Here is a 25632-nt window from a genome sequence, read left to right on the forward strand (position 1 = left end):
TGACTAATATAATGAACTTTGAAAAACAGTTGACTTAATTTGAAATTATGAACAAGAAAAAAAGTTATAGAGATTTCATTTATTCTATGTTTTTTTAGTAAATTTATCTATTTTTCATATGCATCCCATTACTTTTTCAATTTAATGCCGGTTATTTAGTTACTTTCTTTCAAAACATTTTCATATTGAAGTCAATTAGAGGGAATTTAAATGAACTATAATTACTATCTCGAATTTTGAAACGATGATGAAGTTTTGGATAAATTGGTGTTATATTAGAAAAATTATCTAATCGTTATAATTTTCTTTCGTGTGAAGAATTTTAAGTTTAGTCAAATGTTTTTAATAGCTCATTATATGACTCATAAATGATCAAAATTTTATTGCATTCGGTTAATTTAATCCGGAGATATAACAGCTCAAAGTTGGCTATCGAATAATTATACCTTTTTCTAGAACCTTTATTTCTTCGTGTAGAATAGCCCGATATTTTCCAAATTTGAACCACTGATACACAACTAGTTGATGAACTTACAGTAAAAATTTGAGAATATTTGATGCCCTTTTCGAAAAGTTACAGCGAGTTGAACATTTTTTGAAAAGTGAAAATTTTACCTGTCCCAGTTATTTTGAGTATCCCCTGTATACCGTATACAAGATTACCAAACAGTACACGCGAGCAGTCATTTAACCCACGCTTTGATCACGTCGCTAAATCAAAACTTTAGCCGGTCATTTTTCATTGTTTTCATCGGCTGCAAGCTTAATTTCAGATCTCTTTCGAGCTAGCTACCGTTTACTGGGTTGTTATAGGATTAATGCTTATTCGGCAACCGCTACCGAATTTTAATCGTCCCAGCTAAAAGCAGACCAACCGCCTTCTTAAGTTCCGTGCTTTATGAGTCGCACTATCGAAACGAGTTGTTTGTTTACGGTGCATTTCGACGAATGTTGAACCATTTATATCCGCTTAATGGATGACGACGTGATGATGCGCTTTGTACAGCTGTGTACCTTGAGCCGGACATGCGCCGCACGCGTCTTCCGCCAAGACTTCTCTGTGGCGGCGCAGCGGTCTTAATTAGGCGCCCGTTTCGACTGCGGTTTTTTGAACCAGTAAGGTGAAAATATGAACCACTAACATTTAAATGTGCATTTTGAATGGTTGCAGTGAGCTGGATATAAATTGCTCTAGGATGGCATTGAATTATTCCATTGTATGGACGCAACTTAAGTGTATCTTTCGATGAGCAGGTAGACAAGTTATTATCTATAATATTTGTAAAACTTTATTAAATACTGTCGAGTCAGTATGCACGGCGAAAGGATATCTTCTTTTTCATGGCGTAACGTCTCCACTGGGACTAAGTCTGATTTTCAGTTTGGTATTGTATGAGCAAGATTGTTTCACGTGCCATTTGGACTCTCAGCCAAATGTGTTATAACATGTAACCACTACTGTGCGTTAGATCAGGTCAAAGATGTGGCATTTCTAGGGCATGGGAAATGTATCTGAACTGAATGACTGATCACCAAGTTTTTGGCGCATGAAATTCCTACGTATGGCCTTGCAAGGGCAACGTTCAACGAGACACACATAGATGTGGCTTTCTCAACTATGTTTACCGAACCACACGAAGTTGCACCTACTATACCGATACCGAATGCCACTTTTCAAAATCACCCGGTCAATTCTAGTCCGTAAGTGCCATTCTCCAAATTAGCAACCGATTTGCTCTCGTTTCGTATCGCAATTAGCTCAGCTCCAAATGTCTTGTCATGCCATACCATGCCATGTGTGTTACAACTCGAAACGATCGTGCAAAACTAGCTTAATCCCTAATAACATGCAATTAAGTTCGCTGAAAACTGTCACTTTTACCTAGAGCTAGAGCTAGTCTAACCTACTAGCGGTGGAGGCAGTGATGGTAGCGGTGGCGCATAATCCTCCCTATCGTTTGAGAGGCGCCTCTAGTTTATGGGTACGATTGCCCAGTGTATGCTTGTAAAAACTTAAAACTTCATGTGGTCGGACAGCTCCACTCCGGCGCACTCTCATATGGGGTGCCTGCAGAAGTCTGACTCGTGTTTATCGGGGTAGACACTAGGGTAGTGCTGAGCTGCCTCTGGCTAGAGCTGCTACCGGTGGTGGTTATTAGGAGAAAGACACTGAGTGGAATTGCACCACATAGCTACTAGCTGGATAGCTACTAACCGCACCCAGATCGACTTTTTTAGGAGAGCTCCAAGCTGTGGGCAGTAAACGTGTGTGCTACTGGAATTACCCGCTGCTATTGCTGCTGCGGATGGAATTGAGAGTCTATCATCGTTCGTAGGTCGACTTGTTTTAAGACAACCGGGCATTATCTCGGGCCGCGTCACTGAAGGTAGCGATTAATTTATCACTTGTGTGATTACTATTTTTGAAATGCGCGGACGTTTTCTATTGGAGTTGGTTAACTACATACTATTTCAATATAAGATCCGGCAATCTCAAAATGTTAGGCGCCCGTTTTGTTCGACTGTATTGCAGTAAATCTTAAGTTAGTTCTTTCGTTTTTTCATCAAATTTAGGCTTTTTTAGTTTTTTTTTTCAGGGACCATACAGATACTAAAAAAACTCAGTAAATTAAGTAGAATTTAAAAGCTCACATACAGACAGAAGAAAAAATAATTTGGTGTTATCGTTTTCCGGACTTCCTTGAAATGTGGAGGATTATACGGTCGAAATTCAGGCAAATAAAAGCAGCGAAATTTTCAGCAGAAATACTGCATACTTAAATTATAAAAAAAAATCTGATGAGAGTGTTTGTTTGTTCGGGTCTCCAGTTAGCGTAGTGGTTAAGGGTATGGATTGCCAATCCGGAGACGGCGGGTTCGATTCCCGTTCCGGTGGGGAAAATTTTCTCGACTCCCTGGGCATAGCATATCATTGTGCTTCCCTCACAATATAGAAATTCATGCAATGACAGGCAAAGAAAGCCCTTCAATCAATAACTGTGGAAGTGCTCAAAGAACACTAAGTTGAAAAGGGCTAGGCGAAGTTCCAGTGGGAACGTAGAGCCATACAGAAGAAGAAGAACAAAAAGAAGAAGAAGAAGAGAAGGAAGAAGAATGGAAATGTTTGTTTGGTAAAGGCTGAACTTATTGGGGAACCTAGAGGGGGGCCCTTACATACTTTTTTTTGTGAAAATGTTCATCAAAAATCTTGAAACGTGTGATTTAGGGGAGCGAAACCCATCTTAAGCAAAATGCTTCCATTTTTATCCTATCGAAAACAGAGCTTAAAAGCGCTATTTTTTGCATATTTTGTTAGTAGTGACCATATGCATGATAACAAAAAATATGAAACAATCGGTGCTTAAATCATCTGTTTTTTACCCCTATTTCATGAAAAAGTAGAAATTTCTAATAAAGGATTATTGACGAGTTCCTTGCAACAATCAAGAAGATATTTTCAAAATTCTACCAAAAGTCAATTCCGAATTTTCTATAATGTTTCCAAAAATTCCTGCAAGAATTTATGAGGAACTTCTCCAGAACTATTTTTAAAATACGATTGTATCAGGAAGTTCTGGATGTTGACCAAAATTCTTTCGTGAACTTCATCAGCAAATTCTTCAAGAATACTTAAACAGATTTGATATGAAAATACGATATTATCAGATAGAACTAGAACTAGAATGTTCATCAGAAGGTCTTATTATATGATTTCAAAAGTTTACCAAAACAGTTTTCTAGGAAGTTCTTCAAAAAATATATCAACGATGGCGAAACTCCTTCTCGAAGAATATATATTTGTCGTAAAGTTTTTTTTTCCTTAACATATTTCCTTATTTAAAACTTGCTTACATTTAAAAAAATCGTCCAGGATATGTTATGTGCGCTGCCATATATCCTCTGAGAAGATTAACTGGCATATTTTCCAAAATTAGCAATCACGAATTTATCAAAATTTTCAAAAATTCAATTACCGTCAAGGCACCATTCACCGTGGATTTAAAAGGATTCGGGGCAAATAAGGGCTGTCATTTGACACCAGTCTCATAAACATTGTTGGTGCCGCTTTTAATTGCCTTTATTATAGGTTAAAATTGAAGCAATATCCACAGAAGTAGAAAATTTTTCACAAAATTTGGTGATATAGTACAATTAGTAAAGGGTAGTAGGGTCGCCTAATTCCGTGGTAGGTCACCATGGTAGTAGGGACCCATTCACCGTGTATGAGAAATTTTATTCTACTTTGTTTAAAAATGATCAAAACAACCCAGCCAAGGGAATTTTCTTCATTTAAATGCATTTCAAGTAATAACTTGCAAGATTTTATTAGAAAAACGAATGTTTAAATTTTCGATTTTTTCTAGATATATGGGACAATATGGGGCACGGTGAATGGAGACCATTGATTTTTAGGGTACCCATTTACCGTGCCTTTTTGTTTCAATTAAAAAGTACGAGTAATCGTACTTTCTTGTTAAACTTACTTCGGTAATGCAAAATACATACCTGATATGTGAATTTAATTGCTTCTTGGTGGAATAAAAACGTTACTACATTTAGTTTATCGCTTAAATCACCTTAGCGCAGTTTTCGATTTTTCACTATGAATGCAGTGAACGAGCAGAAACCCGCTTCATGTAAACGCAGTTTAGTGTCAAAATGATACTTTTAAATGTTTTTAATGAGCGTTTTGACATGGTAACAATACATTAGTGTTGTATTGGTGCAATTGAAGGGAATTTGTCATATCATTCAATCATAATATGGAAATAATGAAAAAATATTCGAAGGCACACGGTGAATGGAGCCCCCACGGTGAATGGCGCCTTGACGGTAGTCAAAATTGAAAAAAATCAAAAATTTCCATAAATAAGCCATAAATACCATCAATTATTGATGGCATTCGATAGAGTTACTACCAGAAATTCCTGTCCTAGTCTTTGGATTTCTTCGCAAACTTGTGTCAACTAGTAGGATAAGTTGCCACTTGTTGCATGGCTTAAAAACTCGCCAATTGTTGCACACGAAATGCTATTCTTGTGAGGTGTACAATAATTGGTGATTTACCTTATGAGAATATTTCTGAAAGAGACATCTGTGCCTCCAAGAAATCTGCTAAAAAACCCCACCAGACAATTCCTCCGGTATCTACCTACTAGTTTTCCTACAAATGGGTAACTCTCGCTGAGACCGTCACACTATTTACACCATGTCTTCAAAAATGTTTAAGGTGGCGATTTTCTGAAAGTCCTCCCCAAAAAAGTAAGGAAAATGCATTTGGTTAATCAAATTGGTGAACCCCCCGTTAGTTAGAGCCACAAGCATTTTGGCGGACCCCCCGATTTTGGTCAATTGTTGGCTCATTTAAACCGTTATAACTCGAAAGTTTCGCCAGACACCACTTGAAAACTAAATGTTGTTGAAAAGAGAAAAGATAGAGGTACTCTTTGCAGTTATAAAAAGTTTGGTCGGCCATATTGATTTCGGCCGCCATCTTAAATTTATATATATCTCAAAAAATCCGTTCCCCAAATTGGCTTCCAGGAAAAATATAAAAGTGTGGGGATGTTCAAAAATAAAAATTAGAAAAATCAAAAACTGAAATTCATGAAATCGAGAATTAAAAAGAATCATATTCCAAAACTTGTTTAAATCGATTTTAGATGACGAAAAATGATATTTAGATCAAAATCAAAAATTTGGGTATTAGAGGGTTAATCCTAGCTAACATTTCAAAGTTTCGATATTATAGTAGTAGCTTCTAGATTTCAACAGGAATTCAAAGACAAATTTATGTTTTTCAACGGCGATATTAAAAAATAAATAAAAAAAATAAATGAAAAAATAAAAAAATAAATAATTTAAAAACGTGACTCACTCAAAGTGCAAATTTTCGATAATACCAATCCGTGTGGTCAATTATGAATTTCAAATATTCGCTAGACCATTGCTTTACCAACTAAGCTACCGAACCAATTAATGACCCGGCAACTTAGTTGACATAAGGTTCAATTATACAGTTGACTCTGTATATCTCGATAGTGAAGGGACCATCGAGATAGGGAGAGATCGAACTCAAGAACAATTTTGTAATGCACACTAGATTGAAAAATCGTGCGTAACTAGGAAAACCCGTCAACAAACAGATGTCACTTCACATTCACAGAATGTTTTGCACCTAAGAAACTAGATCTAGCAACCTGTAAAAACGGGCATATCGACATATGGAGAGAAAATCTTGAACAAAAACGAACGAGATCACATCGAGATAGAGAGATATCGAGATAAGGAAATATCGACATATAGAAAGATAAAATGTATGCAGATTGAAGGGACCGACCAAACCATCGAGATAGGGAGAGATATCGAGATGTAGAACATCGACATGTGGAGAGTCGACTGTAATCTCATCGATCTATATCATCTTCCTCTAAACCGCAAATAGGGAATCGCGCCACTTGGGCAGTGGCTTCTATATTCGTCTATTTTCCACTATGACTCAGTCAAATTTGAACCAATTGACACAACTTTTGGAATGTGGTGAGATAGGTATAGTATCTACCCGTGTACAACATTTCAAGTCAATTGGTTCAAAATTGACTGAGTTATAGTGGAAAACAGACGAATATAGAAGCCACCGCCCAAGTGGCGCGATACCCTATAACCATCTCTGTTGTACATTACGAAGAGCGAAAGCGATTTGTTTATTGTTTGAAACTGTTTGCCCATCGTACAGGCACCGCTTCCCCAACCACTTGTAGAGGAAGAACAATTGCTACCTGGAAAGCGATCAAACGCGTCGTTCGCATTCTGTTTGATACGACGGATAACTACGTAGAGGTAGATGCTCGAAAACGACTCACTCAAAGTGCAAATTTTCGCTAATATTATGAATTTCAAATAACTTAACGTTGGTTATATTTGGGGTTTAGGAGAAGATGATATAGATCGATGAGATTAGAATTGAACCTTATGACAACTAAGTTGCCGGGTCATTAATTGGCTCGGTAGCTTAGTTGGTAAAACACTTGTCTAGCCAATAAGGGTCGTGAGTTCAAATCTCACCTGAGCCGTGGATTTCTTTTCCAATTTAACCAATAATTTACCCATCTGTACATATGTACGTTGAGTTATTTGAAATTCATAATTAAAAATGTGTCAAGTTTACGAGCATCCGAAATAAACATGAGATCTGAAAATATAAGTGTAGAGCTTCAGAAGTTTATTTCAGAATATACAACATCTGGAAAAACTAATAAACACATACGAAACATTGAAATATTCCAGTTAATTTTAATAACAGGACTCGACAAGAAATTCAGAATAAAACACAAAATTTAAAGAAACCGAAAATTAACCACATAAACATAACCCAGCAAACCAGTAGTCGTATAACGATGTTAGTCTTAAGTTACATTAATGAACAAAATAAGTTAGAATTATATAAGGTGCAATATCAAATTAGGTGGAATCGTATAAGAATCTCACAATTTCATCGGATTCCATTTGGCAGCATTAGTAACTTCAACTTTGCGTTAACATTTATACAACTTCAACTTGACATTCTTCAACAACTTCAAATGCATTTGTTGCGACTCTATTGTAATCTCTAATGCGAGATTATATATGGGTTCATATTTGTAAAAATGAAATTATACGGCAAGGGGATGTAATTGGAGAGCCAGTGGATGATGAAAATAAAGACTATTTCACTAGGCGCATCGTTTAAATCACATAAGTGCAGATGCAGGCGAGTTCATTACATTCACCTACCTGAATGTTCTACTGGCAGCTCCAGAGCAGCCTTTGCAAATACCATTCCAGCCTTATCGCGGATCACCAGGTGCGCTGTTCTAGAGGATTTTTCTCACGTTCCCTGAACGGTTTTGCAATCAGTTTCTGCTGCACAGCTTGACGTCAGCATAATTAAAGGATTTACGAAAAAAAAACAAAATATATTTCATACTTTGCTTGTATTTTTATCACTTTTTTTACTAATATTCACACTTTTTAACAAGAGTCGGACACGACTTGTTGTTGTTTTATTGTTTGTGAAAACGAAATCATATAAAGGCTCAAACCAAGTTATATTTGAAATTATATAATACTCCGAATGAATTCGCCTAGAATTATATTTTTCAAAATGATGTTGTTAATATGCACGTATGACCTCCTTAATTTTTACGGATAGAGCAAATCTGTGCATTTTAAACATTTTTTTTGATCGAATAAATATCCGCATTACTGGGTTGCGACAGAGTAACATCAACCAATTTGTTTGGCTGGGTTTGAATGCACAGTTTTATCACCCAATACTGGTACATGTAGCCAATCAGACCAACCTTCTAATTGTTTATAATTGCTTAAATTTCACATCCTCCAACAGTCGGTGATTGACACAGTGGTAGGGTATCTGCTTAATAAGCTGCAGGTTGAAAAATCGAGGCTTGAAAACTTGTTTTTTATTTGAACAAGCCAAAATGAAATTATATATATTGCCAAGCAAAGTTATAATACGAAGTTATATTACATGCCAAATGAATTCACCTGAAATTGTATAACTCAAAGTGGTTTTCTCAAAATGTACGTATATGGCCTCCAAATTTGTGCGAATAGAGCATATTTGGTGCATCTTATACAATGTGTTTTGGACGGATAAGAGTTCACTTAGAACAGTTGTAGCATGGTTATGTGAATCAATTTGTTGGCTGGGAACAAATTTGTCATGGAAATGTACGTACATAAAACGCAAAGATGATAATTTTTCGAGTATTCTTCTTTTTTTTCCTACAATGATGCTATTTGACTGATCAAAGGCAGATTTCTTATGGAATTAAAATTTACCGATTACCAAATTTGAATTTCTAGCCCACCATCTGAAAGGGCGTCTAACCTGCGGCTTGCGATCTCGAAAGGTTGGGAAGGCCTGCTTTTACGGCTTCTGCTTTCAATTGCAAATATTTCTGAAATTCCAGAACACTCCTACTAGTCAGATTTTAACCCAAAATGTTCGTGAAAGTTTTGAAGTGAAAAAATTGTGTAAAAGCAAACCCCCCTCACAAAATTTGAGAAACAACATTTCAGTATCAAACGCTTTTTATGAAAAAAAAATGACTGCGCTATTTCCACACTACGACTAAAATTGAATATATATGCCCTCATTACACATTGCTGTTAACGAAATGTGAGTGCCAAATAATAAAACAAATGTATCCTCTCCTCTCTTCTTGGCATAACGTCCTCACTGGGACAAAGCCTGCTTCTCAGCTTAGTGTTCTATGAGCACTTCCACAGTTATTAACTGAGAGCTTCCTCTGCCAATGACCATTTTGCATGTGTATATCGTGTGGCAGGCACGAAGATACTCTATGCCCAAGGAAGTCAAGGAAATTTCCTTTACGAAAAGATCCTGGACCGACCGGGAATCGAACCCGTCACCCTCAGCATGGTCATGCTGAATACCCGTGCCTTTACCGCCTCGGCTATATGGGCCCTTAAAAACAAATGTATCATTGATCGTTAAAAACCCCACCCAGAGTAAATTTGAGCATATTCACCTCGCTTAGATGTAATTCAGATGATATTGAATTTTTATTTTGTTTATATTTCTGCTAAATTGATGAAAAATATTAATATGTGTACGCAAAATGTAATTCTGGAAACTACACTTACCGTAAATATGAATTAGAACAGGGGTTTTCAGATCGTGCACCGCGGAGCACTTGGTGCATCGAGAAGCCTTGCTCAGTGCACCGCGACAGTTCTGAATGAATTTGATGAAAAATACTCAATTATTGAATCGACCAACAACCTGAATGACTGAGAGCAATGTGAAGTGTACAATCAAATCTTTAATGAATTTCCAAAGAATGCCAAAGAACTCATTGGATAGAAAAAAAATCAATCTATCAAGGATATCCTCATTACCGAAAATCTAAGAATGAATGTTGGAACATATTTTAAATTTTCGTTTAAGAAATTCAAAAGGAATATGACCATTATTTTCAAGGTACATGTTATTCCCCTTTAAAATAATTCATTACAAATCATGCTGGATCTATGTTACTATTTTTCTGGGAATTTCTGGGATATTTCAAGAGGTATTTTCAAGGTCTGTAAACAGAACTATTTGAAATATTTTTTTTTTAAATTTTAAACTCTCTAGAAATCTTTCAAAATGAATATTTAACAAAAAAAATCATAGCAGTCTTTTAGGGATCAAAACACAGAGGTTCTCAGGGTCTCGCCAGATATTCAACTGAAATTTTGCTATCAACCAGAGACTTATTTCGCCAGAAACCAGATCGTGACTCCGATATGTATATATTAGTTCAACAAACTATTAGAATTGACTTGTGGCCAAATCATTTTAACGTGCATCAATACTCCCGTCATTTTTGACAATCTTAAAACTTCATCTTTTAGAACCTATGATTAAGTGCGCCGTGTGAATTAAGTTTAGCGTGAATGTAAATTGCATGTCATGCAAAATTACATTATCGTCATATGTATTAGATTGGTCAAGTAATCGGTTAGAGTTCTAACACACAGCAAAAATTTCTGAATATTATACCTGACGTAATAAATTTTGCATACAAATTTTTATTTTACTTCGCTGAATTTCACATTAGAGAATTTATTGTATGTAATGTTGAATACATGTTTCATACTGAGAACAAGCTGTAATTTTTTAAACAGAAAATGTGTGTGATATGACGGAGTCCCTTTGCTAGAGGTTATATGCTGTAACATTTTTTAATTGTGTATGTACACAGCAAAAAATGTCTCTGCTATTGTACTGATTTTTACATTGAAGAAATTCTTGTCTCATGGAATGCGAGCTTCATACTAAGAGCAAGCTGTAAATTTATAAACTGATGAAATAATGTGTGCGATATGATGGAGTTTTTTTTGTTACAGGTGATAAGATCAAACATTTTATAATTGTGTAGACTTGAATAACCGCTGCAAATCTAAGGTATAGTGAGTGAAAATTACATTCTAAATTTAGGATTCCTATTGCATGAACCATACCACGCTGATTTTTATATGGATTTGTCTCTCCGTACACAGAAACGGATACTCACCCCCAAAACTTTCTTCGTAGAAGGGAGAGATTAGCAGTATCAACTCATCGAGGTAAAATTTTTTATTGAATTGACAACGACGAAGACGATGATGACGACTGACGACAGCGTTTCATTGATATAGAGCTTCAATATAAACATTTAATGGGCGTTTAATTGGTCAAACATATTTAATAAGTCGGTACCGCCCCAAGAGGATCTTTATCAATGTGCGAGTGAGTGACGTTTGGTAATTCCGCCCATTGCATTGCGCCGCGCCCACCTTTTGTACATGCACATTGTATCAAAATAAAATCGACCCCACAAGTGGTACTCACCCAGTCGTTGAAGTGGATCTTCTCCAGCACCTTGCCCGACGTTTCCGCCTGGGCCTTGAGCCGGAGCACTTCGGCATCGCCCTGGCACACCCGCTGTAGGAACGTTCTTAACTCTAGGGTTTCGGTGGCCAACGCACGGCACACGGCCCGGTAGTGGTCCTCCGGTTTCGAGGGCGAAACACGTGACGAGCAAAACTGAAATGGAAAAGGATGAAAAAAGAAAAGAATGGGAAAATTAGATTTGAAGTAATGAAGAGCAATTTATGCAATAAGAAATTAAACAGTGCATTAATACGGCAGACTCCAATGGGCTGGTCATCCAATTCAAAGGACGACGAAAACAAGGAATGTACACAACTAGGCCTTACTTTCTTGCGTATTTACTCATATTCTCCGAGTTTTAGATCAATTTTGAACATGTCCTGGCATTTTTACCATAATCTTTTTGATGCTCAAAGGCGTACTGCGCTTCGCGGAGCCGAAACTCAAAAGATTAAATATTTATGGTTACAAATAAAAGACATTTCCCTCATTTAGCAAAGCACATTGAAACAAGCCCCATCATATAGCGAAACCCTTTGTCAAGTGATTAACGAGAGAAGAATTGATACAACTCTTACTTAGCTTGTTGGCTCGTTACTGGAATCACGCTGAAAAATCTCTTTCGATAGTTAAGTTGCGATAAACGAAACGCGATAGCCATTGTTCGCACTGCAGAAGGTACTGTAGCTGCCAACCATCTCGAAAGAAGATGAGCTGCATAGGTGAGCACTTTTATCCGTCGTCCCCGACGGCGTTGTCCGTCCGGGATTCAACTGGTTTAGCTGGATGGCTGGAAGGCTTTCAATGTTTTGTGTTTCCCTTTGTTTGTTGGCGGAAACATCAACTTTTTACCCAGTGGGACAAGGGCACAAAAAGGTTGTCATGCTGATGTAACAGCCGCCACATAACTGCACACAAATGCGATATGCGTCTTTTCAACTTCTTGCATCGAGTTGTGCGGGAAATCTTCTGCTGGCCAACAACGAGATGATGAGGATGGCATGGCAGCGGTGACAAAAGTAAGCAAGAGGTTTATAGAATTACATAAACTCTCCGTTTGTTACGAGGGGGTCTCTACGTAACGGGAACACGGAGATTGGAGATATGTCACCATGTGCGGAACAAGCGTGCGAATGATCTTGGAGAACCGTTTTATTGTGCATTCAAGTTATGCTAAATAGGAGGCGATCTTACTTCACTTAAAGGAAACGTGCGAGCTTGTGAATATGAGGTATAAAACATTTATGTTAGGTATACTGCACTAAGTTTTCAGTAAATACTTTGCTGCAGTTCTCAATGAGCAACTCGTTCTGATTACCAGCAACATAACGTTGAAATTCTTCAAAGCAAGTTTGGTGTCTTGCCTCTTCCGGAACTAAATCATAACTTGTTCGATTGCATTCTCATCGTTTGTCAAGTGTGCCCATCGTTATTCCACTTCCCAGCAAATATCCAACTGAAAACCCACTGACTTGCATTAATTACAACCCTTCACAAATTCCACACGTTCACAACTCGCGCATGAACAACTCGAAATCAACCGTGAAAAAGCACTTCACTTCACATTGACATCTCAATCAGCAGCATTGTACCTACACTACACATCAGTCTCTTACCTTCGTTTAGTGGTTGCAATAGTAATTCCGGTAGTAAACAAACCATCATAACCGAATCACCACGCTCAACTGTAGGAACCGGGGGGGCGGCTTGGCTGGGTGTTGAAAGCCTACCTACCTATTCAAAAAAGTTGTTCATACCTAGGTACAGCAATCTCAGCAAAAGCATCTCCTCCTGCACACCCCGAACCGCAGACAAATTTGGATCCGATCCTAAACAGACTCCAATAAATAACCAGCAACCAACTTCACCGGAATAATGGTGGTAGACGTACTTATGATTGCGACCGTCAATAAACCGACCGGATGGCCGGACGGGCGGACGGAATCCACTTCAGATTCCCAAAGTGTGTTGGAGGTGTTATGATTTATTTGCTTCCATTTTACAACAGATGGTTCCATTTTGCGAGAAAATATGACTACATGGCGCACGCGCGCGCGTAACTAAAAGTAGTTGTTGAGTGTTTATTGAGCCGGTTCCGCGTAGAAACAATCACGATGAAACCAAAAGTAAGTTGAGGGTGAATCATTTTGGAAGACAAATGAGCTTAAAGATTGAAAGGTAAATTAGGATTTGGGTTCATGTACGTTTGTCGACCCCCGCCGCTCCGGTACATAAAGTCTTCTGGTTGTATAACAGAAAGTGATCGTAATTGTTCCATTATTTTTGACGATGGCACAGTCAACCCACATGCTTCATCTGAAATAATTTACTTTTTATGGAGACAGTCAGTTGCTAGAGGAGCTCACTACTCTGGAAAATGAAGAACATTGTTTCGCTATCAAGGTCAAATTCCTCGAATTAAGTAAATCTCTGCAAGTGACATTTGCAGATTTTTCCCATCAATGAAGTTAACAACTGTGTACTGGCATCTTAAGTAATCGCAATCGGAATTGAATTTCTGTAGCCGGAGCCCAATTAGCAAAGTTTTCAGCAGTCGCTGCGGTGAATCATAGATTATATGCGGAGACTTTGAAATTTCTATCGTTGGTGGTTCCACAAACTTACCATTGCACTAAGGGGATTCAGGTGGCCAAAAATCGAAAATTGACTTTATTCAATTTGAGATTTAGCTTCAGTAGTTGAAAGTAGACCACTTGGACCAGTAAACTCTAGAATATGAGTTTGCTAATCCCTATACTTATCGAGATATTGGTAGCAGAATGAGACCATTGCCAAGTTTTGGTAAAACGAATAAAATGTTCAACTTTACATATCTTTGGCTTAAATGAAAAATGTCATTCTTTTAAAGTAGTTCCTAAAAGCTTACTTACAAACCTTTCGAAAGACGTATCAGACGTAGAAATATTGATTGTAAAACTATTAAATGATACCACATCAAAAAAAAATCAAATTTTCTTTATACAAACCGTTCTATACAAAAAAAGTTTCGCAAAGTTTCGCTTCGGGACTACTTCTATGTATTTGTTTAGGATCCCTGGGAGACATTGAAATCAAATTTGGCTGCTACTAGCTGCTATTCTGCAATTCCAATCAAGTTGTCGGCGATGATTGAGATATTGCTGTATAAAATCTTTCTATTGGCCATTAAATACCTCTGAGGAAACATTTGGTCGTCATGTCCGTTTTTCTCGGTAGATCAATCATAGTGAAGTCTAAATCTGGTCTTGGATCTCTTAGCGAAGCGTGTGTACGAATTGGAGTACGTTTTGTAAAAAGGAACAGAAAACCTTAAACGCCTAAAAGTATGCAATGCCCTTATAATTGTATGTTGTTTGAAACGTCGTGTTAAAACAACATGAGCATGAGCATGCATGAGCATAGATGACCGTACAATTCGTAGTTGCTACTCCGTGATTGACCAGAACAATCGAAATTGCACAAGGAACCAACAAACGGAGCTTGGGAGTAGCTACCGCTCTCAATGTGCACAGTTCGAGAATTCCAGACTTTATTAGTCAATAACGGCGCCGGCCACGTCCTTACGGTCATCGAGGAAGGAAAGGAATGTTAGTGTGACGTACGTTGCTACTAGAGACCGAGATCACCTCATCTTCTCCACGACTGTCACGGGAAGGAGTTTTTGTTAGTAGGGAGGGGAGAGTCACATGATTTGGATTCACTTTGGTAAGTGATTTGATTCATGCAACCTTTACTTGAGTCAAAACATTTATTCATTTTGACTAAAGTATTACAAATGTCGACACCGAAGATGACGAACCATTTAAATTTGTGTGTAAATGCGAAAAATAAAAGAAAAATATTCATTATCAACTGAATGTGCATTGAAAACTAGCGCCGACACATGACGTGACGAACTTTTCAATATTAGTTAGATAAATACACAAAAACCAGAGCAGAATTTTATACATCCTGTAGCATTAATTATTATGATTTAATGGAAAGAGCTCACCAATAAACATCCTTCGAAGTGTCCAGTGCGTATGTGCTGCAGCATCTTCCACTAACAGGCCTCTTCTCCGAAATCACACTGAAACGCTACAACTATACACGGGTACGACGATGTGCACATTCAAATTGACGACGACGACGACGCGACCGGTCTGAATGAAAAAAAGCGGTCTCTTCACTTTGCTTCTGAAACGTCGTGTTAAAACAACATGTTCAAAACGTTTTTCATATTTTTTCAGGCATAAACCCTACGAATAGGAGCAAGACATTATAAAATTGACGTGAAAATATTTTTGGCCACCTGTTTGTATGGAGCCGCCCCATAGTGCATTGACGAGATGAACTAGCCTAGGGCTAAAAATCTCGTTAATAAAGATACAAAAAAAACTTACCATTGAATGGTTTGCTTCGCTCTTGGATTCCAGCAGAACCCATTCTGAGATATTTTAGCAGAAATTCCCAACTTTGTATTCGTGGATTTCACCATTTGGGATTTGGGATATTATTTGGGACTTCTCCACTGTGAATTTCTCAAAGAGTTTTTTATAACTCTCCAAAAAAATCTTCAGGATTCACTCTAAGAGTTCCATGTTAAATTAATTTGGTTAAAAAGTATCTTCGATAATTCGGGACTTTTTCAAGAGTTTCTTTGGAAATTTCCTCCAGGAGATCCTCCGACAATAAATCCTTATTCCGTTATTAGGGAATCTTTCCAGAAGATCCATTTGGGGTTCCTTCAGAAGATTCATCGAGTGTTCTTCAGGAATGCCGATCGGTAATTTTTCTCAGAACTCCTTTGGGAATTTCTCCAGTGATTGCATTGAGAATTTCTCCTGGAATTCCTTGATGAATTCTTGGCAAGAGTTTCTTCGAGAGTTTCTTAGCTTTCTTACGGGAATTTCTTTTATCGTTCCTTCAAAATTTTCTTTATGATTTTTCAGCATCTAGCTTCAAATTAAATGAAGAAGAGAAGTCCAACGGCGCTTAACTACAAATCGCGTCCGATCACCACCCGATTAAAAACTTCTCAAATATTTGTAATTTTTTTTTTCTAGATGTTAATTTTTCAATTTCTCCTGTTGTTCTATTGGGGATTCTTCCAGAAGTTTCATTGGAAATTTCTCCAGGAGTTTCTTCAGGCATTGTTCCAGATTTCTATCTAGGATTCAACCAGAAGTGGCACTGGATATCACTCCAGTAGTTTTTTTTATAGATTCTTTCAAGAGTTTCTATATGAATATTTTTAAGAGCTTTTTCCGATGCTTACTAAGAAGTATCCTCAGTTCCTTAACAATCACCAGGTCCTTCTTCGAGAACTACTGCAAGAGTCCCATTAGGGAATTCTTTCAGGTAGCCAAATTGAGTATTCTTCAAGATTGCGTTCTATCAAGATTTTCCTAAAAATTCCATTGAGAAATCTCCCAGGAGTTTCATCGGGTATTCCCAAACGAGATTTATTGGGAATTCCTCCAGGATTACGATCGGCACTTCCTCTGGAAATTCTTTTGGAAATTTATTCATGCCCGAAGGAACACTTGGGGCAATGCCCGGAGGAACTCCAAGTGGAATGCTTGAAGGAAGTATTGGAGGAATGCCAGAAGGACCACTGGAGGAATACACGAAGGAATTCCTGGGGGAATTTTATATGGAACTATTGAGAGAAGTCCAGAGGGAACCACAAAGGATCACCTGGAACAAGTTCTGGGGAAGTTTCCGAAGGAACTCCAGAAGCAATTACCCTGGGAAATCTAAGAAGAATTTTCGGATGCATCGTTGGAACTCTGTTTAGTTGAATTCTCAACGGAACTCCGCTAAGAAGTTCAGGAGAGTTTTCCAAAGAAATCCCTGAAAGATCCGCGGAACAAAATCTTGGAAAAAATATCAGATAAGTTCCCGAAGAAATTTCTAGAAACAATACCTAAAGAACTTCATGAGAAAATCCTGAAAAAACTCCTGATTAAATTTACGAAGGAGGGTCTTGTACTGTTTGGGCAGGTGTATCTATTTTGGGCACTTGCCGCTATAACTAAGTCAATTTCAAACGGATTGATTTGAAATTTTGTATAGAGTTAGGCACGTACAGTATCTAACTCTATACAAAATTTCAAATGAATCGGTTTGAAATTGACTTAGTTATAACGGCAAGTGATCAAAATAGGTACACCCGCCCAAATGGTACAATACCCGATATCCATGAGGAATTACCGAACGAGTTTACCGTGGAGAAATTCCTGAAGGAGCTCCTAGAAAAAATCCTGGATGAATTCTAGAGTAAACTAATGCAGGAAGTTCTGGAGAACTTCCCGGAGACACATTTTGAAAGGGTGTCCGGCCATTTGGCCGAATGCCGTTTGGCCGAACGCCATTTGGCCCAACGCCATCTGGCCGAATGGGTCATTTGGCCGAATGAAGTTTGGCCGAATCGTGATCAAAATAATTCAGAAGAAGTTTTCGACATTCAGTCATCAGAAATATTTCCTTCTTTTAATAATAGGCTATTCTTTCTAGTTTTGTTATTCAGGGATTAGTTGGCATTCAAACTGTCTATATTTAATCAAAGATTTTTCCTTCTTTGGCTCATAGGCTGTTTTATCAAGTTATAGTGAGGCTGGGAACGGGTGCATGGTCACTAAAGTTAATCATTCCTTTTTCGGCCAAACGGCATTCGGTCAAATGACCCTTTCGGCCAAATGGCGTTCGGCCAAACGGCATTCGGCCAAATGGCGATCGGTCAAATGACCCGGAGCCTTTTGAAAGAACTGTCTCAGAAAATCTTGGGGGAATTCCTGGCAGAACTCTCGGTGAAATTACCAGGGAAATTTCCCAGAAAAATGATTTTCCGAAGGAATTCCTGGAAAATTCCTTTAAAATTTTAGGGAGTGTGCTAAAAAAAAAACTCTAGGGGGTTTTCGATGTCTTTTTTTTTTTGATACATTATCGAAGTAACTCCTGCAAGATTTACAGAAAGAATTTTTGGAGGAATTATTGAAGATACATTACAAGTGACTTCCAAAAAAAACTACTGGAATTCCCAAAAAAAAGAAGAAGACAATCCTGAAGGATTACGATTTTTGAAAAAGAATTGATTGATTCATTGATTCATCTTTATTATAGAGACTTCCAGCCCTTTGCCGGTTCGTCTCTTTGAAATTTCAATAGGATTCTCCAAATAAATACTGGAGAAATTCCCGAAGAAATTTTTGGGAAAATTTTAGAAGAAACTCGAGAAGCTATATTCGAAAAAACTCCCCGGAGAAATTAAAAAAAAACTCCTGGGAATATTCTCAAGGTGTTTCTACAGGAATTTATAAGAGTATTCAGGAAGGTCTTCCTAGAGACTTTGTTGGAGAATTCAAAAAAATAAAAGACATTACTGCAGAGTTTTCCGAAGGAATTTTGGGAAAAAGAAATGTAGGAACTCCTGGAGGAATCCGTGAACGAACTACAAGAGTGAAGGCAAACCTAGGGGAATTCCTAGAGATGTCCTGAAAGAATTCCTGAAGGAAATACTTCGTAGAAATTCCTGGAAAAAATCTTTTTGGAACTTCTGGAGGAATTTCTTTAAAAAACCATGGAGTGCTTTCCGAAAGATTTATCTGTAGAAAAAAAAATAAGATTAAGGAAATTCACAGAGCGATTAAAATAAACTCCTGGCGGAATTTTCACAAAAAAAAATCTGGAGGAATTCCCAAAGGAACTCCTAGAAGAATTGCCGAAGAAACTCCTAACAGAGTTTTCGAAGAATTTCTGGGAAATGCAAAATTTCTCGTAGAAACTACCCAGTAAACCACAGATCGTAATGGGAAGTGCATTCAAAATCGTGTATCTCGCGATCAGAAATCGAAATCGTAAAAACCGTTGAATCTTGTGATAAAAATGTCAAGCCCAATTGTATATAAATCGCTGCTGCGATTTGTTTTGTAGTAAGTTTGTTGTGTATAGAGCAAGTCATAAATAGCGCTAATTGAAGTCGTCGCTGTTTGCCTACGCTTACAAGACATATATAATGTTAGTGAGGTTTGGTTGGGAATCGTAACGACTTAATGAATTTCGGCACCGCGACGAGGTGATTGGGTGGTGTTGGATGCAAAATTAAAAAAGCATCCCACTTGCCTTGCTCATCACCGCCTGGCCGCTGATTTTGTTTTGGGACTGGAACATTCTGTCAACCAATAATGGTATTCGGGCAATCTTTGGGAGTGTTCATAGTTAGCGAATGAAGACATTTGTCTCTCAATTATTCCTACATGAGCAGTAAGTTTTTCCCGCGACGACGATGACGACGACGACAACGACGTCGTCGAAACGTACACTCGATGCGGGACTAATGTTGTAAACAAAACATGTCGTAATGAGTGCAAATCCAACTGGCTACGAGTTGTATATAAATTGACAACTCATCATAAGGTATGCTATATATCAGTACAGCATTGTAATAAATGGAATCGCAATGACTTAGGAAAAAAAATGCAACCCAATCCTCATATCAGCATTCATGTAGGAAGACTGGCAAAGGCATGTTTTATGGGTGGTTTAGAAAACGTAAGTTTATATTGGGCAAAATTTGCGCTCTTCTCAAGGCAGATCAGTCAGTACAATGGTATGGGCTTAGACTCACAATCTCGAGGTGCCGTGTTCTAGGCTAGGTGTCATTTTTTTTTATAGCTAATTTCGGACATCGTATTACATATCACCCGAAGTCGTATTTCATTCTTTCGATCGATTATTTGGGACATCGTAATGATGATCATATGAAATCGCCAAATGTCGTCAGAAGTATGTATATGGCCTCCACTTTGGTACGTATATAGCAGTTTTGTGCAGTTTATACGATGAAAAAGGTTCTTATATCGTAGTGTATAACACAAATTATACATACCAAAATGTTTGCTGGGTACTAGAATAATTCTTGAAGATACGTTAAAAAAAAGACACGGACACGTTTAGTACTTCCAGTGAGCAATTCGCTCTTTGAATAAAGCACGACACTAGACAACGGACTAGCATGCAACGCCCAGTGGCGCAACCGAAAACTTTTCCTGACAGCTGCGGCGGGAATCGAACCCGCGCTCCTAGCACGATGCGACTAAATGCTTGGTGACACTAGCCGCACGACCACGAAGCCACCACGTTAAAAGTGACTTCCAAAAGAACTACTGGAGGAATACCCGCAGAAACTCCTGAAAAAATTCCGAACGAACTCCAGGATTAACTCCAACAGTAATTTCTATAGGATTTCTCAAATAAATGCTGGAGAGATTCCCGAAAATAATTTTAGGAAAAAAAAAGAACAGAAGGTATTCGTAGAGCGATATCCTAAGAAGCTCCTACTAGAAAAGTTCTCCTTCTGGAAACATTCTCAAGGTGTTTCTGGAGGAATTTATAAGAGATTTCTGAAAGATTTCTTTAGACACTTCGTTGAAGACTTCAAAAAACAAAACACTCCTGAAGAATATATCGAAGGAATTTTGGAATAAAAATGTAGGAACTTCTAGATAAATCCATGAATAAACTACTGAAGTGATTTAAAAAGGTACTGCTAGGAGAATTCCTAAGGATTTTCTGAAAGAATTCCCATAGGAACTACTTAAGAAACTTCGTAGAATTTTTTGAAGGAATAAAACCGTGGAGTGATTTCCGAAAGATTTATCTGCAGGAAAAAAGGTTCAGGAAATTCAGGAAACAAAATCTGCTGGAGGAATTCCCAAAGTAACTCCTACATGGTTTCCAGGTGAAACTCCCAGCAGAGTTCCTGAAGAATTCCTGGAAAAAATCGGGAGGAACACCTGCAAGATTTCCCGTAGGAACTCCTAGAATAATTCTTGAAGATACATTGAAGTAACATCGAAAAGAACTACTAGAGGAATGCCCGAAGGAACTGCTGTGAGATTCCCGAACCAACTCTTGCAGACCTCGTGGATGAATTGCAAAAACAAAACTCCTGGAGGAATTCCCTGTGAAACTTATGGAGGAATTTTTAAAGACATTCCTGAAGATATACACGAAAAAAAATAAACTGAAAGACATCCTAGAATCATTACTGAAAATATTCTCAATGGAATTCTTACTAGAGGAAGCTCAGAAGGAATGCCTGCTAAAGAGTTACCAGAAGAAATTTCTTTTACCAGAATCTCTGGTGTTGGAAACCCAAAAGGAATTCCTGCAAGAGAAGCCCTCATATAAACTCCTACTAGGGTAAAAGTCCGTCATATGCGCTAGTTCCCGTCACATCAGACCAAAAAATAGCCAATCATTACAGATATTCTGACATACCTTGATCAATGCCTCATTAGATGGAAGCAAAAAGATGTACACTATCGATAACCAGCCTCTTTAGCACCGGAAACCGAATGATTACACTAAATTTCAAGTTCCGATTTCACCCACGAGTTGACTATTTTTGTCGTTTTACGTTCGGCGAAGGCAGCCACATCAAATCAGCAGCTAGCCGTGTTGTTTATTATTGCCGTTCAATTTTCACTTCGCCAGATTCACTTCTTGAACCAACTTTCAATTCACACTATCCGGAAGAAATTTCACCAGGATAATATGTAAATAGTTAAAATTATCATGTCAGGTCATATCAAATTCTGCTAGGAAATCCTTCAGGCAATTCTCTCGGATTCCTTTGAAAATTTTCAAAGGATCTCTTTTGGAATACATCCAGGAATTTCTCCACGAATTCCTTCTGGAATTGCTCTGTAAATTCCTCCCAGGAGTTCATCCAGTATTCCTCCCAGTTCCTTCCTGGATTTTACCAGCAGTTTTTTTTTTTCGAGATTTCTCTAGTAGTTCTTACCTAGACTCCTCATGGAGTCCATTCCAGGAGTTCCTAGCAGGTTTCCCTTAAGATTTCCTTCAGGAGGAATCGCGGAGGAGTTCCAGGGAGGAATCCCGGAGGAGTTCCAAGGAGGAATCCCGGAGGAGTTCCAGGGAGGAATCCCGGACGAGTTCCAAGGAGGAATCCCGGAGGAGTTCCTAGGAGGAATCCCGGAGGAGTTCCAAGGAGGAATCCCGGAGGAGTTCCAGCGAGGAATCCCGGAGGAGTTCGAGGGAGGAATCCCGGAGGAGTTCCAGGGAGGAATCCCCGAGGAGTTCCAGGGAGGAATCCCGAAGGAGTTCCAGGGAGGAATCCCGAAGGAGTTCCAGGGAGGAATCCCGAAGGATTTCCAGGGAGGAATCCCGGACTAGTTTCAGGGAGGAATCCCGGAGGAGTTCCAGGGAGGAATCCCGAAGGAGTTCCAGGAAGAAATCCTGGAGGTGTTCCAGCAAAGAACCCTAAATAAGTTCCAGGGATGAATCCCGGAGAAGCTCCAGGGAGGAATCCCGGAGGAGTTCCAGGGAAGAATCCCAGAGGAGTTCCAGTGAGGAATCCCGGAGGAGTTCCAGGGAGGAATCCCGAAGGAGTTCCAGGGAGGAATCCCGAAGGAGTTCCAGGGAGGAATCCCGAAGGAGTTCCAGGGAGGAATCCCGGAGGAGTTCCAGGGAGGAATCCCGGAGGAGTTCCAGGGAGGAATCCCGGAGGAGTTCCAGGGAGGAATCCCGGAGGAGTTCCAGGGAGGAATCCCGGAGGAGTTCCAGGGAGGAATCCCGGAGGAGTTCCAGGGAGGAATCCCGGAGGAGTTCCAGGGAGGAATCCCGGAGGAGTTCCAGGGAGGAATCCCGTAGGAGTTCCAGGGAGGAATCCCGGAGGAGTTCCAGGGAGGAATCCCGGAGGAGTTCCAGGGAGGAATCCCGGAGGAGTTCCAAGGAGGAATCCCGGAGAAGTTCTAGGGAGGAATCCCGGAGAAGTTCCAGGGAGGAATCCTGGAGGAGTTCCAGGGAAGAATCCCGGAGGAGTTCCAAGGAGGAATCCCGGAGGAGTTCCAAGGAGGAATCCCGGAGGAGTTCTAGGGAGGAATCCAGGAGAAGTTCTAGGGAGGAATCCCGGAGGAGTTCCGGAGGAGTTCCAGAGAGGAATCCCGGAGGAGTTCCGGAGAGGAATCCTGGAGGAGTTCCAGAGAGGAATCCTGGAGGAGTTCCAGAGAGTAGTTCCAGAGAGGAATCCCAGAGGAGTTCCAGAGGAGTTCCAGAGGAGGAATCCCGGAGGAGTTCTGTCGAGCATCTTTACTGTGCTCCTCAAAAATTAAACAAACGATTTCACTCCTCGCGTTTGCAAGATACAGTATACACTCAATTCTGTTTTTACGCGATGGATGCGTCCGCGCAAAAAAAGTTTGTGTAAAAAAAATTCCTTAACTTCGAGAAAACGCGCAAAAAAATACAAGGGAGATTTTTTTTACGCGATTTGCCCTCCGCAAATGACCAATATCACACAGAAAAAAATATTCATGTCAAATTCAGCGAAAAATTATGCACATAAAGGGAATGCTAGAGTTAGTGCATATTTACATGAGATATCATGTAAAAATACGTTACGTTCGTGTAAATTTCCGCTAATAGTCGCGTAATCGGTTGGTGTCCATGATGGTTTACGCGATGGTTGGCGGAAATTTACACGATGGTAATGCAATTTTACATTATATCTCATGTAAAAGTGCGCTAACTTTAGAATTCCCTTTATGTGCATGATTTCTCGCTGAACTGTGCGTGTACATAACGCGTAAGTTTGAGAATATCGCGTAAAAAAGTCGTGTAAAAACAGGATTGAGTGTACACTGTACACTGTACAGCTAACATACGTCAAAAGGTCATAAACACAGATAAAATCATCAAAGTGAATTTTTATTTTCCACCTCAATTTACCTCGTGGGATTGATATACGGTAGGAATTCAGTACTACCGACCGATCATCAAGACTTCTTCGATTAACCGTCGACGATGACACCACGTGGAGGTGCGGAACCTTAGTGAAAACTCTTGAAGCAGCCAGCAGTTAACAGCATTTCTGGTCCGGGAGGGAACGCCACCATACAGATTGAAATCTACCGCATGGAGCTCTCAGATTTACTGCTGGCGACAATGAATGTGTGGAAATTGACAGATTAGTGCGCTCGTAAAATGTTTATACCGCGGGGCACTGTGCCTCCGCTCTCTGATGGGGCCAATTAAAATGAATGGGAAGGGAAAAGAAGAAAAAACGATCCACCGTGCGAGTGACTGGATTTTTATATCAGCTGTGTAGTGACATGTGAAAAACGTAGATAAATTGTGCGTACGTGAGCGGTGGTTTGTTGAAGAACAAAATCATACCCAAGAGACGACAACGGTTTCCAAAGGGATTTTTAAAGAAATGATCTCGTAAAATGTTCATGGTGGCATATAAATGGATCTCCCCGTTGGGATTCAGGCATATGATTTGTTTTAGATACTCGCCCAAGATGGTGAATGGCAACATTGAGGTTTACTGCGAGACTCCTACAAAAACAATGCAAAAATTCCAAGTTCATGCCCCTTTACGGCATCGTATTACCATTTAAATTAGAAAACAATCACAGTCATTAGGCCCATTTCGTGTACCTTTTCTCTGCCGAGCTAGTTTAATGTGCAGTTTCAAGTTCACTCGAACAACCAGAGCTCGTCAGATCAGATAAAAAATTTCCACATAAAGCACACCCAACCGGGTTTTATTTCCCGCGCATACTGTGGCTGTCGTTGCTCGGTTGTCGCCGTCGTCGTCGTCGTCGATGGCCCCGTAGTGATTGCACGTTTATGATTTAATGAACTTTTGCCTCTGGCAGGTCCACACACCGACCGTGAGCAACATGAGAGCTGGGTACAACTGGGCTTATCTCATGCACTTTCATCTCGGAGTGCCAGAGCAGCAACAGCAGCAGTGTGCGAAACAATACGGTTCCATCATGTCGTGCTGAATTGAATGTCGCTGGCTGGCTGGTGCCGAAGACCTTGGCATACCTTAGGTACTTACTTCAACCACCATTCAGTTTGTGTTTCTTCGGGTGCAAAATTATTGTTGATGTGACCTTACCGTGAGCTGATTGCATCCCGCGTGGTTATCTTTTTCTGCGGCGGGAAACCAATTTGAGTAATTTATGCCTTTGGGCTACGGGGGATCAGATCCTTTCACATTTTTTTTTCGAGGAAATCTGGCTCCGGCCAATCAGGACTTCACAGTTAACCTGTGTATTGAAACAACTTCTTAGAATGCTGGTTGTAGGTAGCAGCTAACGATAGCTCATGTCACAACAAGTAAAAAATACAATTCATCTTAATTTCAAATCATCTAGATTACGATG

General features: G+C 39.2%; 1 protein-coding gene across 3 annotated transcripts in view; it reads right to left on the reverse strand.

The window, feature by feature from the left end:
* Positions 1 to 25632, reverse strand: part of LOC109397492 (protein spire) — a 648107-nt gene that overhangs the window by 233329 nt on the left and 389146 nt on the right. For all 3 annotated transcript variants that reach the window (XM_062850305.1, XM_062850306.1, XM_062850307.1), the window contains exon 5: positions 11405 to 11599. In XM_062850305.1, the coding sequence (XP_062706289.1) occupies positions 11405 to 11599 (195 nt within the window). The remainder of the gene's footprint in view (positions 1 to 11404; positions 11600 to 25632) is intronic.

This window comes from Aedes albopictus, chromosome 2 (genome assembly GCF_035046485.1).
Source record: "Aedes albopictus strain Foshan chromosome 2, AalbF5, whole genome shotgun sequence".
NCBI lineage: Eukaryota > Metazoa > Arthropoda > Insecta > Diptera > Culicidae > Aedes > Aedes albopictus.